Consider the following 15,924-nt stretch of genomic DNA (forward strand, 5'->3'; position numbering starts at 1 on the left):
TTGTTAGAAAGACTGCCTGGTGCACAAAAAGCCACAGCTTTGATTCCTGCAGCGGCAAGCGCGTCTATCAGCAGTCTCCAAACAAGTTGCCGATGGAACGCTTGCCATCTCCGTCGTGAGCTAGTCCGGATAAGAGTGGCAGCTCAGTGCCTAAAATGTAAATGTGAGACATGCATGTGGTGACTTAAATATTCTGTAGTGCAGCTGATACGCATGTATGAAGGCCCCGTCTGCAGACTGAGGAGAGATTCACAGCAGAGGCACTTTTCCTTTAGGTCTTTTCCAGCCTTTTATAGCATCTTTAGAGCTAATGCCCATCCTATGTTGTGGTAAAGAGACAGAATACTAGACTGCAGAATGACTGATCACCACCAAGCTAACTGCTGTATGTCAGGAAGCCATGCAGACTCAGAGGCAGTCAAGCATCTCCTCTCTCCTTTATGGAAGACGCTACACCCTCCTTGTTACTGTAGCAGCCTGGAGAACAGCTTTTGATTCCGCTTTGACAGGATACGATTTTCTCACAGTGAAGGATACAAACTCTCTGAAGCCTGGGAGTCATCACTAAAAAGAGAGAACAGGGTGTGACTTCTTGCAGCTTAAAAAAATGTTGATTTGACACTCAGCATGAAAGGTGATAAACCCAGATCAGCTCTCACAGTGTTTTTTAAAGCTCCATATATTAGTCAGGCCAGCTTAGTGTGTCGGTTAAGGAGGAGATTTGACTGCAAAAACAGCTGTATCAGTCAGCTTCTCAGCTTAGATGCTTCATCTTCTCCTTTTGCTCTCCATTGCTGGGGAAAAATGAGTGCATTTACTCAAGTACAAGCCTAACTCCAAGAAAGTTGGAAAGAAAATTTGTGTAAAATGTAAATAAAAACAGAATGCAGTCATTTACATACAAACTGTATTTACCAACAATAGTTTTATGTAGAGTTCCTGAGCCATGTAGTATCTTCATACAATGTGTTCACAAAGTGGTGAACCTTTCTCCATCCTTGCTTGTGAACGACTGAGCCTTTCCAGGATGTCCCTTTCATACTCAATCACCTGTTACCAATGAACCTGTGGAACGTTCCAAACAGGTGTTTTTGAATAATTCCACAACTTCTTTAGTTGCTCCTGTCCTAACATGTTTGAAATATGTTGCTGCATCAAAGTCAGAATAAACAGATATTTACAAAAATCATGAAGTCAAATATTAAATATATTGTCTTTGTACTGTTTTCAACTGAGTATCTGTCAAAAAGGATTAGCAAACTTTGACAGTGTGTTTTATTTATGTTTTACAAAGTGTCCAAACTTTTCTGAAATAGAGGTTGTACTCAAGTACAATTTTGAGATACTTGTACTAAGTAATTCAGAATAATTCCACCCACTGTGCTACTTTATACTTCTAATCAACTACATTTAAAAGACAGATAAATACATTATTGATTTAGGGCTGCATGGTGGCGCAGCAGGTAGTGCGCGTGCCTCACAGCAAGACCTTTCTTTGTGAAGTTTGCATGTTCTTCCCGTGCATGCGTGGGTTCTCTCCATGCACTCCGGCTTCCTCCCACAGACCAAAAACATGCTCATTAGGTTAATTGGTGACTCTAAATTGTCCTTAGGTGTGAGTGTGAGCATGAATGGTTGTTTGTCTGTATATGTTGCCCTGCGATCGACTGGCGACTGGTCCAGGGTGTACCCCGCCTCTCGCCCGTTGACAGCTGGGATAGGCTCCAGCCCCCACCCCGAAAGGTGGTATAGAAAATGGATGGATGGATGGATGGATGGATGGATGGATGGATGGATGGATGGATGGATGGATGGATATGTCTTGGTATTTACTGTTAAAAACAAAGGCTTTGTTGTTGGCTTCCCGACTAGCGAAAGAGAGAGAGAGAGCAGGGAACAAGAGAAAAAAAGCTTTATTTGCTAATAGTTTCATTTATCAGAGATAAATTATTGTCTAACAGTAAATTGTTTCCTGCAGAGACAGACATTCTTGAGTTTTCAGCCTCCTTTTTCATCTCTGTACGCCTCCTTTGTGTTCATTCATTAAATCCAACTCCAATTATAATAATAATTGGTGACTCTAAATTGCCCCTAGGTGTGAGTGTGAGTGTGAATGGCTGGGATAGGCTCCAGCCCCCTCGCAACCCCAAAAGGGATATTCGGTACAGAAAATGGATGGATGGATAATATTGATTTATTTGACAGCTATAACCACCACTTTTGAGATTTTTTTCCTTTCATATAAAACATTGGATCAGTACAATGTATTGTTAATAAATAAATAAATAAATAAATAAATAAATAAATAAATAAATAAATAAATAAATAAATAAATAAATAAATAAATAAATAACAATAAAAAATATTAATAAAGTAAATAATAATACCCATGTACTTTTCCCTCAGTAACTAGGCAAACAGTTACAGTTTTTTGTACTGGAGTATTTTTACAGTGTGCTGTTGCTACTTTTACACCAAAAAAGGATCTGAATACTTCCTCCAGCACTGCTTGTTTCAGATGTCTATGAGTTGTTAGCAGTTCCACATAAGACTGCTTTTCCCTTTAGACTTTAGAGGAGGAGGTGGTGTAATTTACTAATTCATTTATTTATATGCTTTTAATTTGTTTTTAAAGCAATATCTTTCCATTCACAAAAAAATGCTTTTATTTTGACCCATTATGTTGTTGATTGGTTGAAACAAAAACTATTAAGATAAAGAACAAGATCATTTTTACAAAATACATCAGTCCCAGACTTTTGAACAGTATCACATTCCCACAGCATTTGTACATATGATGTGACTCTTAATTAGACGAGCATCTCCAGCGAGTGCTATCTGGCCTTTCACCAACTTTCCACATCCTACTTGAGTCCAGTGATACCAGCCTGAGCTCTTGTCCAGACCTCGCTTAGATCCATACTCCAAGACCCTATTAAAGCTTGAAAATCAGATGATATTTTATTAATACCCTCTTCACACATCTCTTGGTAGCAAACATTCGTCCCAATAGGAGGTTTCTTGAGGCTTCTTCAGCCTGATTCCTAAAAGCAGAAACTGCACTCCTCAGTTGCAGGTCCCTGCACCGAGGTGTTTGTTTTGGGATTGATATTTTAATTCTAAATTCACGGTTGGGCAACCTACTTTCAAAATGTAATATAGGACATATTACTAGTTACTGCCATTTGGAAGTAAAGGATAAGTAAAGTAAGTAAAGTAAAATATACTACATGTCAAAGTATCCTCGGAAGATACTGAACCCCAAACTGCTCTCACTGCCATAGCTGTGTGAGTGTGTGTGAATGGTCAATGTTCGTGATCAGCAGGCCTAGCCACCATTGTGTGAATGTGTGTGTAATAATGGGGTGTTTTCTCTGAACGATGAGGCAGGCATCGGTGTAAAGAGACAGTTGGCAGGTGACCATGCCCAGATGCTCAGACACAGACAAAGACACACAGCAGGAGAGACAGAAAACACACATGACACAACAGGGAGGGGAAGCAGAGGAGACGCAGGGAGACAGGCAGGAGGACACTGCCCAATCCTCACAGTGTGTGTGAACGGGTGACTGCAGACTTGTGTTGTAGAAAGCACATTGAGTGAAAAGCGCGATATAAATACAGTCCGTACAGTGCCATTTATTTTTAGAATGTTACCCCCAACATTGTCTATATTATTACATGGAATTACATTAATAAAACAGGTGGTTTAATTTAAATGGCCTGAGAGGCCTAATGAGGTAAAACTATCCAATATTTCACAAAAATGCAAAAATTAAAAATGGATCTTTAGAACTCTTTAAAGGAGGTGCTAACCTTAACTTTGGAACAGCTGGACTAACATAGCGACCTGTATGTGAAGTAGGGCACTCAAAATTGGACAAAAATGACATTTGATTATTCCTTTTGATAAAACACATATGTTCAAACCATTCAGTCACATATTATTGGATCATGGACCCTACGTTCTCATGTATTCCTGCGTAAGTGATTAATGGGGATATCTGTTTTTGAAATTGGTTCAGTGCTGCTTCCAATGTAACCCCTCCAGATGTTTGTACACCATCCACTCAAAGTGTTTGTCTTTACCACTGACAGGCTCAGATTGCGGTTCTAAGTGTGTGACATCATGGAAAGGGTCCATACAGAGATACCTTTTTGTTAAAGAGTAAGCCTCTTTTTGTTTAGAGAGAAACAGCCACAATATCTCTCTCACACAAGCCACCAGACTCCATTTACAGAGACAGAAATTCTATCATTGCAAAACAATGAAGGAAATATAAGGACATGTCTAAGTGTTTATGATTGTATTTGTTAACTATAGCTCATAGTACACACAGCAGTGATTATATACGATACATGATTCACATGTTGAGCTTTAGGGTTCATTCTCAACCTTGAAAAAGTTGCTCAACAAATAATGCTCAACTCAAGGTCCACTTATGAGATTTTTTCTGAGGCTTTGTGGGCCGCTATCAGCTGACAGAGTTAGCCTACCTATTATGCAGAGTAAATATGTTATCACAAGTGTAGTTTTAATAAGTTCTTCATTGATTAACATTTTGGCATTGGGACCTCACTTGCCCAATGTTAAATTGTTTTTAAATGGAGGGAGAGCTGCCTCCATTACTCCCTCAGTGGATTACAGAGATGATGCAGGTGCTAAAATGAGAGAAGATGACAATAGAAAACATGTCGTCTGTGGCACAACTGGAAATTTAACTTAAACTGGGAGTCTTTGACACATAAATATGGTCACAAATATAAAACTCTCCACAAAAGCTTCCGGAAAACCTCCATCTCGGTAAAAGGATTCTGCCGACATCAACACTTCAGCAGTTATAACATTCCATTACAAGCAACTAAGAGGTTTCATCTCAAGTGAATGCAGCATGAAGTCACACTTGTGCCCTTGTGTAATCCCAGCAACAGTAACTGTATGTTGAAATTAACCATGTCGACTCAGTGAAAGTGGAGGTTCAGTGTTTGAACTTGCGTGTTGCAGGTGCATCCGGCTGCTCCACTTTTACTTAGCACTTTTGCTTGTAATGGAGTATTTTTACACTTTTGTATTGGTACTTTTACTAAAGTAAAGGACCCAAGTACTTCTGCCACCACTGTTCTGTGATTCTTTCTCGTGCCCTCCTCATCCTCCTCTCTGCCTCATTCTCTACCCTCCTCTCTCTCCTTGACTGAGGTCTTGTCAGAGGCTACTCATATTTCAAAACATGCTTGGGGAAGTAAATGAGATGCCACTCTCCTCAGCCTCCTCAGCAGGAAACAGAGCCGTTTGTTGAGCTTAACGCTTCGCTGGCCAGCCGGCTCAGCCCTTCAAAGCACTGAAGACGGCACTGAGATCACAATTATGCAGAGGCAGGGAAGCCAATTTCACTCACATTGCCTCATCAGTACATGACACACACCCTCAAGTAGGGAGGGCAGACACAAGCAAAGCACATGCACTCGAATGCAAACACACACAAACCACAAATGCATGGCTCACAGATGCTGATGCTCTGGGTGTGCTATTTGTGTGTCATCCACTGAATCCCACTGAAAAATGGAGGCCATTAGTCTTTTTAAGAGAGGTTCGGTGCGGAGACAGAATAGGTCCCAGTTATTGATCACTGGACACAGAGAGGGAGAGACGTTATCAGCAGTGAGGATCAATGGCCCCTGTGAGCTCAAAGTTTGGAAATCCAGGAAGACTGTCTCTGAATCAGGAAGGTTGGGGAGAGTTTTTCTCTCCTCTCCAAACGTTCATTTCAGCAAGAAGTAATGCACCTATTTCTATTAAGGATCCCTTGATTACAAACAGGAGCATGAGTAGAAGGTGATAATGGAAGATTTTAGCATTTAGCCTCTGGGATAGCCACTAAACCTCAAAAGAGAATACTTTTCCACAGTAAGCAGTTTGATAATGAGCATCAAAATATATAGAAAAAAAACCCTCTCTAAGCTACTTGAGGGCAATTTACAACCAAGAGTTTGCCATCAGAGCTTCACTGCTGCAGCAGCCATAAAAACATGGATGGCTGGATGTATAAATGAGGCAAACCAACATGTTATTCTGCTGTTTCAGGCTTTTCCAGGTAACAGTAATGCAGACACTGTGGTCCTGTACAAACTTAAACAGCCGGTGATAGCCCGCTACCTCCGCCTCATTCCTCTGGACTGGAACCCCACTGGGAGGATTGGACTCAGACTGGAGATATATGGATGTCGATATAGTAAGTTTCTGTATTTGAATTGGTGGGTTTAGGCTGGTGCTAATCCTTAATTGAAAACAACAACAACAACAACAACAACAAAAAGATTATAATCATGCAGTGACGTATCTGGATTTTTAAATTTCTTGTTCAGAATTATTTACCGTAAAGATTTTTACACAATAATAAATTGTGTAAAAATGCTAGAAATATCAATAATTGTGTTTTTAGGCTGTGAAGAAATCAAAGAATCCTGCACTCAGCTCTTGAAGCTGTTTCAGTCCTCAAATCAAGTAAAATTGGACAAAATTTAATTTTCCCTGATGAAGGCCTGCAAGAGCAAAGATACTAATCTGAGTACAAGTGGTCGACAGTGTGTGAAGATTCTTCAATCACCTTTGATGACAGCCAGAGCTTCTGGGGTCATCTTTTATGTGCTAAACATAACATTGCTTTTTAATTGGAGCTGTGAGGTTTGAGAAACAGAGGTAACACATTTCCTCATATCTTACGATCCTCATGAAATGTGCTTTCACAACAAAAAACATTTAATTACTCTCCCCCGTCTTTTTCTACTGGGCTGTAGTCATTAGCAAAAAATAGACCATATGGTTTTACAGTGGTGTTCGTAGGGGGCAATGGGCTCACAGCTCATTAGAAAAAGTTTTTTCAGAGAGGAATAAACAACAATAACAAACAATAAAACAATAAAAATACTGTCATGAACCTGAAAACATGGGCTGTTGTTTGTGAGGTTTACCTTGTCCACGCTGTAGGAAAACACGTCTTGCCACCATCACTGCTGGGTGGAGCCTTTGCTGTTAGGGAAATGGGTACAGTGCGTACATTTAAAGATATGTACACAGAGAGTACACTCGCCTTTTTCAATCAAACTGACATAAAAGTAATTTCGACAGAAGACACTTTTTAGTTAATTTCTAACTCGTAGTTTTATCTTCAAAATCTACCAATTTCCCTCATAGATTTTATTTTTGGAACCAAAGCACTGGGTTCAGGTATTATTGGACAAATTTGCAGCAAATTGAAAACACATAATAACTTCCATTTGCACTCACTTAATAGCCTGTGGGGGGAGGATATGAAAGGTCACATATCAGACCCCTTATGGCTCATTTTGGACAGAATACAGTCCTTGTTAAACTGTATGAGACTGTATGTTATTATTCATTGCAAAATAGTCCATCTGCTCCACTGGTGGATGGCTAAACTGTCATAGTTCAAGTCTGACCTGGAGCCTGCAGGAACCTGCCACCCTCATTCACATGTTCTGGAGCTTAACACATACTGGCAAACTATTTCTGATATTTTTCCAGAGGTCACTGACACGCACACACAACCTGCAGCCTTTACAGCAATATTCAGGCTGATATCTCAGCAGAGAATCTTTAATTAACAAAGCTAATAGTAACAGTTTGGCTTTGGAACCTGACTTGCCTGATGTTAAATTCCTTTTAAGTGGAAGGAGAGCTGTCCTCCATCACTCCTTCAGTAGATTAGAGAAACGATGCAGACTGCAAATTTTACTTAACATGGAAACCTTTTGTCTCCTTTGTGGGAGATTTGCACTCATCATCATTTCTGCATTCCTTAAAGTTACCCCATCAGTGTGATATTACTATGATTTTTTTCTATTATTGCCTTTGTACTTTACATGGCTCCGATTGATTTGAAAGGTTCTCTTTCATGTTCTGGGAATGAGGGTGAGATGTGTGTGTGTGTGTGTGTGTGTGTGTGTGTGTGTGTGTGTGTGTGTGTGTGTGTGTGTGTGTGTGTGTGTGTGTTGGGGGGGGATCACAGAGGGAGGGTAGACTGTCAAGTTTCAATTTCAGCACAGACATGACATTCACATGTGGAATAGTCATATTGGAGTTAATGTAATGCAAAACAACAAATTAAGTCAAACACATCGTGCAACAGCTTTTTGTACTGCTTCATATAAGGAAAACGTGCAAGGTTCACATTTTCCATGACTAATCTAGAAGAGAAATATGTCTTATATTATATAAATTTGTCCAATTTCAGTGTTCTTGGATAACCATTTGACGGCTACCATTAATGAGTGATAAATGAATTTCTTTAAGATAATATATTTGGGCCTTTAACATTTTACATTAACCTCTTAAACACATGTTGGTGAATATAAGCTCCTACTTTTCAGCCAAACATTGTTCAAACTGAACAACTGAGAACTGAAAACAACTGAGTTTTATTTTAAATTCTAGACACCAAAACTGTCAGGCTGAATTTTGGGGGGATCTGTATAAAGTTATGTACAACACATCTAAACTACTTTCATTTGATGTGGTCTTTGGTTTGAATATTTCACATAGCTTCAATGAACAGCTAGAACAAACCAACACAGAACAGATGTGAAACTGTCAGATAGTGTGGAATAAGATTTTTCTAATCCTGAATCCACTTGATGGCAGAAAAAGGAAAAAAGCCAGATGCTACATGCTAAGTAGCTGTACTACCATCTATATTCAGTGACATTAGTAAACTGCACAGCACACAGATGAGATGATTTGGACTCATGGCTGTCGGACAGTTTGTTTTAGCACTCTATTGATATTTGTCTCTGTTTCAACCTCCCTAGAAAATAAAGCTTTTAAGGTATAATTTCACATTAAACTGTTAAACCGTTAACTGTTGTCTGTATGATAAAGCTCTTCCTCCTTCTTTCTGCTGTCCCGAAGCCTCTGATGTGGCCAGCTTTGATGGCAGCAGCAGCCTGATCTACAGGCTGAGCGTGAGGCCGAGCTGGACATCGATGGAGGTCATCTCTCTGAAGTTTAAAACCCTGAAGAATTCTGGGACGCTGCTCCATGCAGAGGGACAGAGAGATCACAGCCTCACTCTGGTGTTGGAGAAAGGACGGCTGCTGCTCTACCACCAACAAGGTACAACGTTGTTCTTCCAGTATTTACTTGGGTGAGATGCTGAACATCAAATTGCATTTTAATTGTGTGGTCGTCATTTTCTCACTTAAGTTTCAAGTCCTACTGGTTTTATGATTGACGTACTGCGCAATCATGGACTGTTTTACACCTGGAACATCAAGTTTTTCAAGGTTTGTTTGGTTGAACAAACAACAGCACTAGTCGACTTCCTGAGGACAAAGACTGAAAACCTGTGATGCAGGTTGGCTGAAACTGGATATTTAAATTGAATTCAGTATTTTCAGACTTCTCTTGGACAACTTGTTTGGCAGTCTCTGCAGCTGTATCTGTCTGTTCACTCATAGTTCCTTGCTTTGAGTAAATGTCAGCTAAACGCCTAAATCGTACTGTGTAATTATGCACTCAGGCTCCAGAGTGTCCACCATCCTGTCTGTATGTAAGGAATTTAGCATCGAGCACATTTCTGTCCCCACAGTGAAATTGGGGGAGCTACAAGTCGATCTCCGTCCATCTGCTGGTTTGTCTGCCTGTTTGTCACATGTGATTTCAAAGATGCTACTGATCTAATTTTGAAGAAACTCTGGGAATTATGCTTCTTTCTGCTTATGCTGATTAGCTTAATGCAGCGTTTATTTGTTTATCCATATGTCCCGAGCAATATCTAGAACAAATCTAATCCTATTTTGGAGAATTGGTGTCGCTCACCATTGCAGCTATTATAGATCAGTGCAAGTAAACATACATGCTGTTGACTCATGTGAAGCATCATTTGTTGGGGATAACATATTGTTTTTTCATAATTTTTTCCTCAGTGTTTTCCCTCCACTCATGTCCTCACTTTCCAACTGACATCCTCTCTCATATTCTCTCTTTAATCTACGATGGATGCTAGTAACGTGTGTTAAGGGTGAGCTCTGTGGAGCACAGTGGGTTAGCACAGCATAGCGTGATCCACGGCCTCTGCTGGCACAGAATGGGGCACTGTGCAGATTGTGGGAGGAAACGTGTGTGTTTGTGTTGCTGTAAACGAGGTTAAAGCTGAGGTGTTGTCGGACTGCCGGGCTGTTGCATTATCACCATATGGCAGATCTCTCATCAACCATGCCATCTGGCTGATGGAGTACTCTGCCTCTCTGCTCACCAACCGTTCCTCTCCTCCCTTTGTTTTTGTTTGAAGGTGTTCCTTAAATGATGACATCTCGAAAATGTAATGAGGAAAAAGAGGATTCCATGGCAATGCTCAGCCAAGTATTGATACATTTCACCATGTGGACAGTTGGAGAAACAGAAGTATAACGACCATCATTAAAGTGCTGGCCTGAGTTTGCAGTGGCAAGGAAGGAAAATCCGTCACATGAGACATTTTTGCATGTTCTTTCAATGAATTTGAGCTTGGCAGAATTGTTCCTGGATATTTAGCTTGTTTTCCTGATGAATGATACACTGCACTAGCCTCCATCTTGCATGTCTGATTAAGTCATGTATAAAACTACAAAGTTTACAGATTATACACTCCACTCTGTTGATGCTTAGTTATTCTAAAGGTGAAGATGTGTGGCAGCTTATTTAGTATTTAGGAGTCGAATTTATGACTTTTTTAGATAGTTGACATGAAACAAATGGGGATTGAGATGAAACAAACGTCCCCTGCTGGATGCAAACTTAAATGCTGTTTTTGAGCTGCCATTTCGTCATGAAAAGTAGTTGGCAGAAGTTGCTGGAAATGTTGATTGTTATATTACAGCAACGATGACATTTCAAGGTTGGAGTTACAGTGAGTCTATACAGTGAGTTACAACAGCTGCATGTTTGAAGAAAATTTTCTTAATTCAGTACCTTTAATATGTGACCACACATGCTGAGGGCTGTTTGACTGAACGGCAGCCGGCAGCATGAGCGGAGGGAGGGGGCTGTTTGCAGCGTGTGTGAGTAGTGATTGACAGATGTCAGACACTGCCTCAGGCGGTCTTCTGGCTCTGATTGGTTGTTTTGTGTCGGGCGTGGTGGATTCTTGCAAGTTGCTGTAGGAGCAGTAGGTGGGACCAATGGAGCTGGGCCTTTTTCACAGATCACATGTTTCATGTACTGCTGTCTGGGCATAGGGACAGTTTTAGCAAATATGACAAAAAATTACTTTTATGCATGTTACCTACTGCAGCTTTAATACCTCTTTCTCTCTACTTCCTTTCATCCTCCACACTTGTCTTCACCCTCCTCTGTCACTCCCTCCCGACATTCCTGCTATAAAAACAAAATTTTGTCCGACTCCTTCTAGTTGGGAAGCGGTGGGAGAGTATTCATTCCCTGGTGGTATTGTCTGTCTGTCAGCGGTAGAGAGGTGTTATCTGCAGAAGCCATCAGTCTGACATCAGCTCCCTAAGTGACGCCTGTCAGCTCCCTGCTAGACCTGAGCTGATAGTCAACAAACTGCTCAAAGCGCTCTGGATGGCCGGGAACGAAAATAAACACGGTTCGGGATTGTAAAGGAGCAGAGATTAGATTGAGCTATGATAATCCAGTGATACAGTCAATAGTGAAAAAAAGCATCCTCTGCCTCAATCACAGTGCTGTCACTGCATGTTTCTGTCTCTGCCTCTCTTTGTTTCGCTGCCTGCCTGTCTGACTGCCCCCTTTCTTTTTCTGCCTTTTCTATTTTCTACTCTCTCCTTATTTATCACAGCTTTTCTCATATGTCGCCCCATTTCTGCCCCTGCTAGATATTTTTTTTACAGAGGTGATTCTTTTTTCACAAATGCATGCTCTTTGTCTTTCTCTCTCCTCTCTTTCTTTCTCCCTCTCTTTCACAGACTCACACTCACACTCTCCCAGGAGTTTGCACTCGGTAGACAGTATAATTTAGATCAATGGCTCGGAGCACCTACCCTGAGTCACAGCGTGCTCCTCCACAGTCAGCTGTTGGCTAAGAGAAGAGAAGCTCAAATGAGGGGAGCAGAGATGAACCGAAGATTTAGATGCATTATCTCCATAGTTCCACACTGTTAGCTATTCTCCAAGGCTTCTTGTACTTATCTCCCCCATTTGGCAACCTGATCCTGTCTGTCCCAGGCCTCTCTTTAACAGTGATGCATGTCGCATCATGAGGAAAACAAGCTGGCTGAGGAACAGAGGAGCAAAAGATGGCTAATGACAGCTAACACCAAACATTAGGGATATGTGTAGCGCATGTATAAACACAAGCATAAAGAGCTCTGTCGGAGCAGATGTGTTTTTTTAGAGACAGTGTAACAGCCATTAGCATAAATTAATGATGAATGAAAGCAAAAGACAGACAGCAGTACAGTGGACCAATAGGCAGACAGACTGGAGAGCAAACAGATAAATGATAGAGTGAGACGCCCTCTCTATCTCCCCGTGGCCGTCCTACCAGTTGGAATAAATTGACTCATTAAGATTTATGTCCGCTATCCAAAACCATCTCATTTCCTCTCTGCTTTACATTTATCAAAATGTCAGTTTGCTATAATGTATCTCACTGCTTCATAATTCAGTTCAATTCTGAACTGTCACTGGGAAGCTGTAATACAGGGCAGTAAATACACTGAGGGCTAGTGTGTCCTGCTCCAGTGCGCTCTGGACGAGCAGCGTTAAGCATTGCTGACTAAATTAGGATGGCATCAGAGAGGCGTGCAGGGCAAGCTGCATGTTAAGTGAAATTCTGTCTTTTCTCTGTATTCATGATAAGTACATGCTGTGGCTGGATCCTGCTTGCTGGTTGTGTTTTCAGTGCAATGAAACACCAAATATTACAGATTTTACAATGACAAAATATCAGCATGATCACAGATGTTTCCACCAATCGCACAGAGCAGCAACAGCCACAGCTGGATCATCCCAGAGACGTCTGTAGAACATTGTTGAAAAGAGATGAATTTCGCTGGACGAAGCCTGCCAGTTGGCAGCGAAAACTGAAGACAGTGAATTGTGGTGATTACTGTTGCATTTGCTTACTCTAGTCCACTTTTTCTGCAGTGATTTACAGGGAGCCTCCAGGAGTTTCTGTTGTAAACAGCCTCATAAGACTCTCAGCCAGCAGCCTATGTGTTTCCAGAGGAGCGTGAAACTGCTAAGATAGCCATGGGACTCTTACTGTAACACACTCTCCTGCTCCTGAGTGCAGCAACAATACAGCTTGCGTCTCAAAAAAAAAAAAAAGATGATGAGCCACGCACAGATTCACAGTCAAGAGGGAAATGTGAATGATTGGCCACTCTGGCTTCCTCTGAAGACAGTGGGACAGCGAGAGAGAAGCTGTGTCCTTTTGTGTATGTTTTGGCCATTTTTCAGCTTTATTTTTGATGGCAGATAATCAAGAGGCAACAAAAGATAAAAGGAGAGAAAGGATGACCAAAGGTCCATGGTGTGACCCAAACCTGATACACTGTGATTACATGATCAGTGTCTCAGGTTACCAGGATGCACACTGACACATTTTAACCAGATTTATCCAAACTTCATCCCAGTATATCAACAGTAGTTTGAGCTGGAGAGACAGAGACACCTGACAGCAGTGGCATTCATGCCATTAATATCGCTGTGCTGTTTTTTTTACAGTTTGCTTTATGATGCTATATGCTTTATAATAAAATCAGTTTCCAGCTTTGGCTAAAGCTGAGACTTGGTTCAGAGACAGTGCATTAATTTAACAGTCAGTCTGTATTTGAAATAGTTGCACCACGTGGCGCTGAAATGCCGAAACAATTGTAACAGTCTGTCTCCTGATAAGACCTGTCATTGTCGTCCTTCATAAACAGATTTAGAGCTTGAGCAAAGAGCCATAATGGAATAGCAGACAGAATATGATAAGGTGATATTGCCCCAGGGAGCTGTCTGGAACGGTAGACTCCTGGAAAGTGGAAACTAGTGTTCTGCGCACACTCCTCAGATTAAAGACAAGAACACTCAGTTATTAGTCTACTCAGTATGGATAAATCAAGCATTTATTGCCTCACACCGTTCTCACAGCCATGCAGGGAAGGAGAGGAGGAGTGAGGGAAATTAAAACTGACAGACGCTGAGAAAGGGAGAGGGAGCTTCATGAATGAAAGTTACGTGTTTCTATAATTGTTTGCACTCAGATTTCTTGTATTGATCACTTGCTCTCTTTTTCCACCTATTAAATGTGTAACCAAATATGTCACTTCGTTAAATTGCCTAATCATGAAAGGAATAGTTTGGGGAAATGCTCTGATCAGCTCTCATGTCTGTGTGTCAAGTATGGAGCTGGAGCCAGAAAATTATTAGCTTAGCTTAGCATCAAGACTGGAAGCAAGGAAATAGCATGGCTCCATTTAAAGTTCCCAAATATTTTCACAGCACGTCGTTTTAAGTTTGACTTTAACTTTTTACATTAAATGAATGATTAAAGATTGCCCTGTGATCGGTTGGCGACCAGTTCAGGGTGTACCCCGCCTCTCGCCCGTTGACAGCTGGGATAGGCTCCAGCCCCCCCACAACCCCGAAAGGGATAGGTGGTATACAAAATGGATGGATGGATTAAAGATAAGTTTATGCTGCCAAGTCTCTGTATGAGAATATCACCATCTCTAAAGCTCAAGCATGTTGGCAAGCATGTCCCAGCTGTGTGCAACGGTTTCTGTTGTTATGTTGTGTTTTCTGTATTTGCAGATATCAGTGTAGATTCTCAGTCATCCAGGTCTTAGTTATATAAGGAGCGTGATTCCTGGCTATCTTGGCTTGGTTGTGGTACCGTGAAGACAACCAATTAACAATTAACAACCATTCACATTGCTGGTACACTATCAGCTCAGCATTGCAGGTTTCAGACAACTCCAATTTGTGCGCCAGTGGGTAAGAAATCAAAGAGTAAGTATTGGTCTGTGTGTACTGGCCTCCTGTATATCTCAATGTGGAGGCTCCTGTCCTCTTCAGTTTGTATGGCACAGTCCAAAGAGGTCAAGCTATTGTTCCTGACATCCTCTGGTGTGAACTTGATGTAATTGTCCACTGAGTTTTGACCCATGTACGTCTTTGGTTTGATTGTTAAGGTTGATGTCTTGGAGCAGTTGTTTCCTTATGGTTTCCAGAGAGGTCACATCACAGGACACCGTGGTTTCATCTGGGTCCAGTTTCAATCTTCAAACCTTGCTCACAAAGTCCATGGAGTTTTGGATATGGGGAAGCATGTTGGCAACCAAGGGGGCTAAGTTGCAATGTTGTAACTAACAAACTTCATGCTTCTGATAATGGGCCTGAGAGGGGTTCTTTGTGAATGTTAGGGAACCCTTACATGCCTGTATCTCCAGGATAGAGGCAATGATATTGTTCATGATTGATGGTTTTCTCCTTATGTAGCTTTTGTAGACATTCTATGGCCATTTTCTTGTATCCACTGGTGGGATCTGGTTTCAGTTTTTCATATGTATTAGTGGTGACCATGGCATGGTTCACATGGGTTCATGTCCCATGTGAAACCAAAAGTGAGATTTGATTTTTGTAAGTGAAGTAATGTAATGCACGCAATTGAATGTACATAACTAAAATACTTTTTTAAAGCCCAAACATGGTCTTTTCCTAAGCCTACCCAATTAATTTTGGTGCCTTAACCTAAACATATTTAACCATTTTACAATGTTAACCATGTATTTTTTTATTGCTCTCAGCGAGCTTTATTTTGAAAGAGTAACTGGAGTAACTTGGGAGTAAGAATGTGTTGACTTTCACTGTAGAACCTAGATGTAGGCTGGTTGGTATGAGTCTTTGTTGTTGTTGTCACATTGAATAATTGGTGGTTTCTGTTGTCTGCTAACTCTGTA

The 15,924-nt window shown here is 41.0% G+C and overlaps 1 protein-coding gene across 1 annotated transcript in view; it reads left to right on the forward strand.

Moving 5' to 3' along the window:
• The window catches only part of LOC139330459 (contactin-associated protein-like 4), a 106,392-nt gene that overhangs the window by 41,169 nt on the left and 49,299 nt on the right, over positions 1 to 15,924 (forward strand). The window contains exons 4-5 of the mRNA XM_070961380.1: positions 6,083 to 6,230; positions 8,927 to 9,130. Of these exons, the coding sequence (XP_070817481.1) occupies positions 6,083 to 6,230; positions 8,927 to 9,130 (352 nt within the window). The remainder of the gene's footprint in view (positions 1 to 6,082; positions 6,231 to 8,926; positions 9,131 to 15,924) is intronic.

The sequence above is a fragment of the Chaetodon trifascialis genome, chromosome 4 (genome assembly GCF_039877785.1).
Source record: "Chaetodon trifascialis isolate fChaTrf1 chromosome 4, fChaTrf1.hap1, whole genome shotgun sequence".
Lineage (NCBI taxonomy): Eukaryota > Metazoa > Chordata > Actinopteri > Chaetodontiformes > Chaetodontidae > Chaetodon > Chaetodon trifascialis.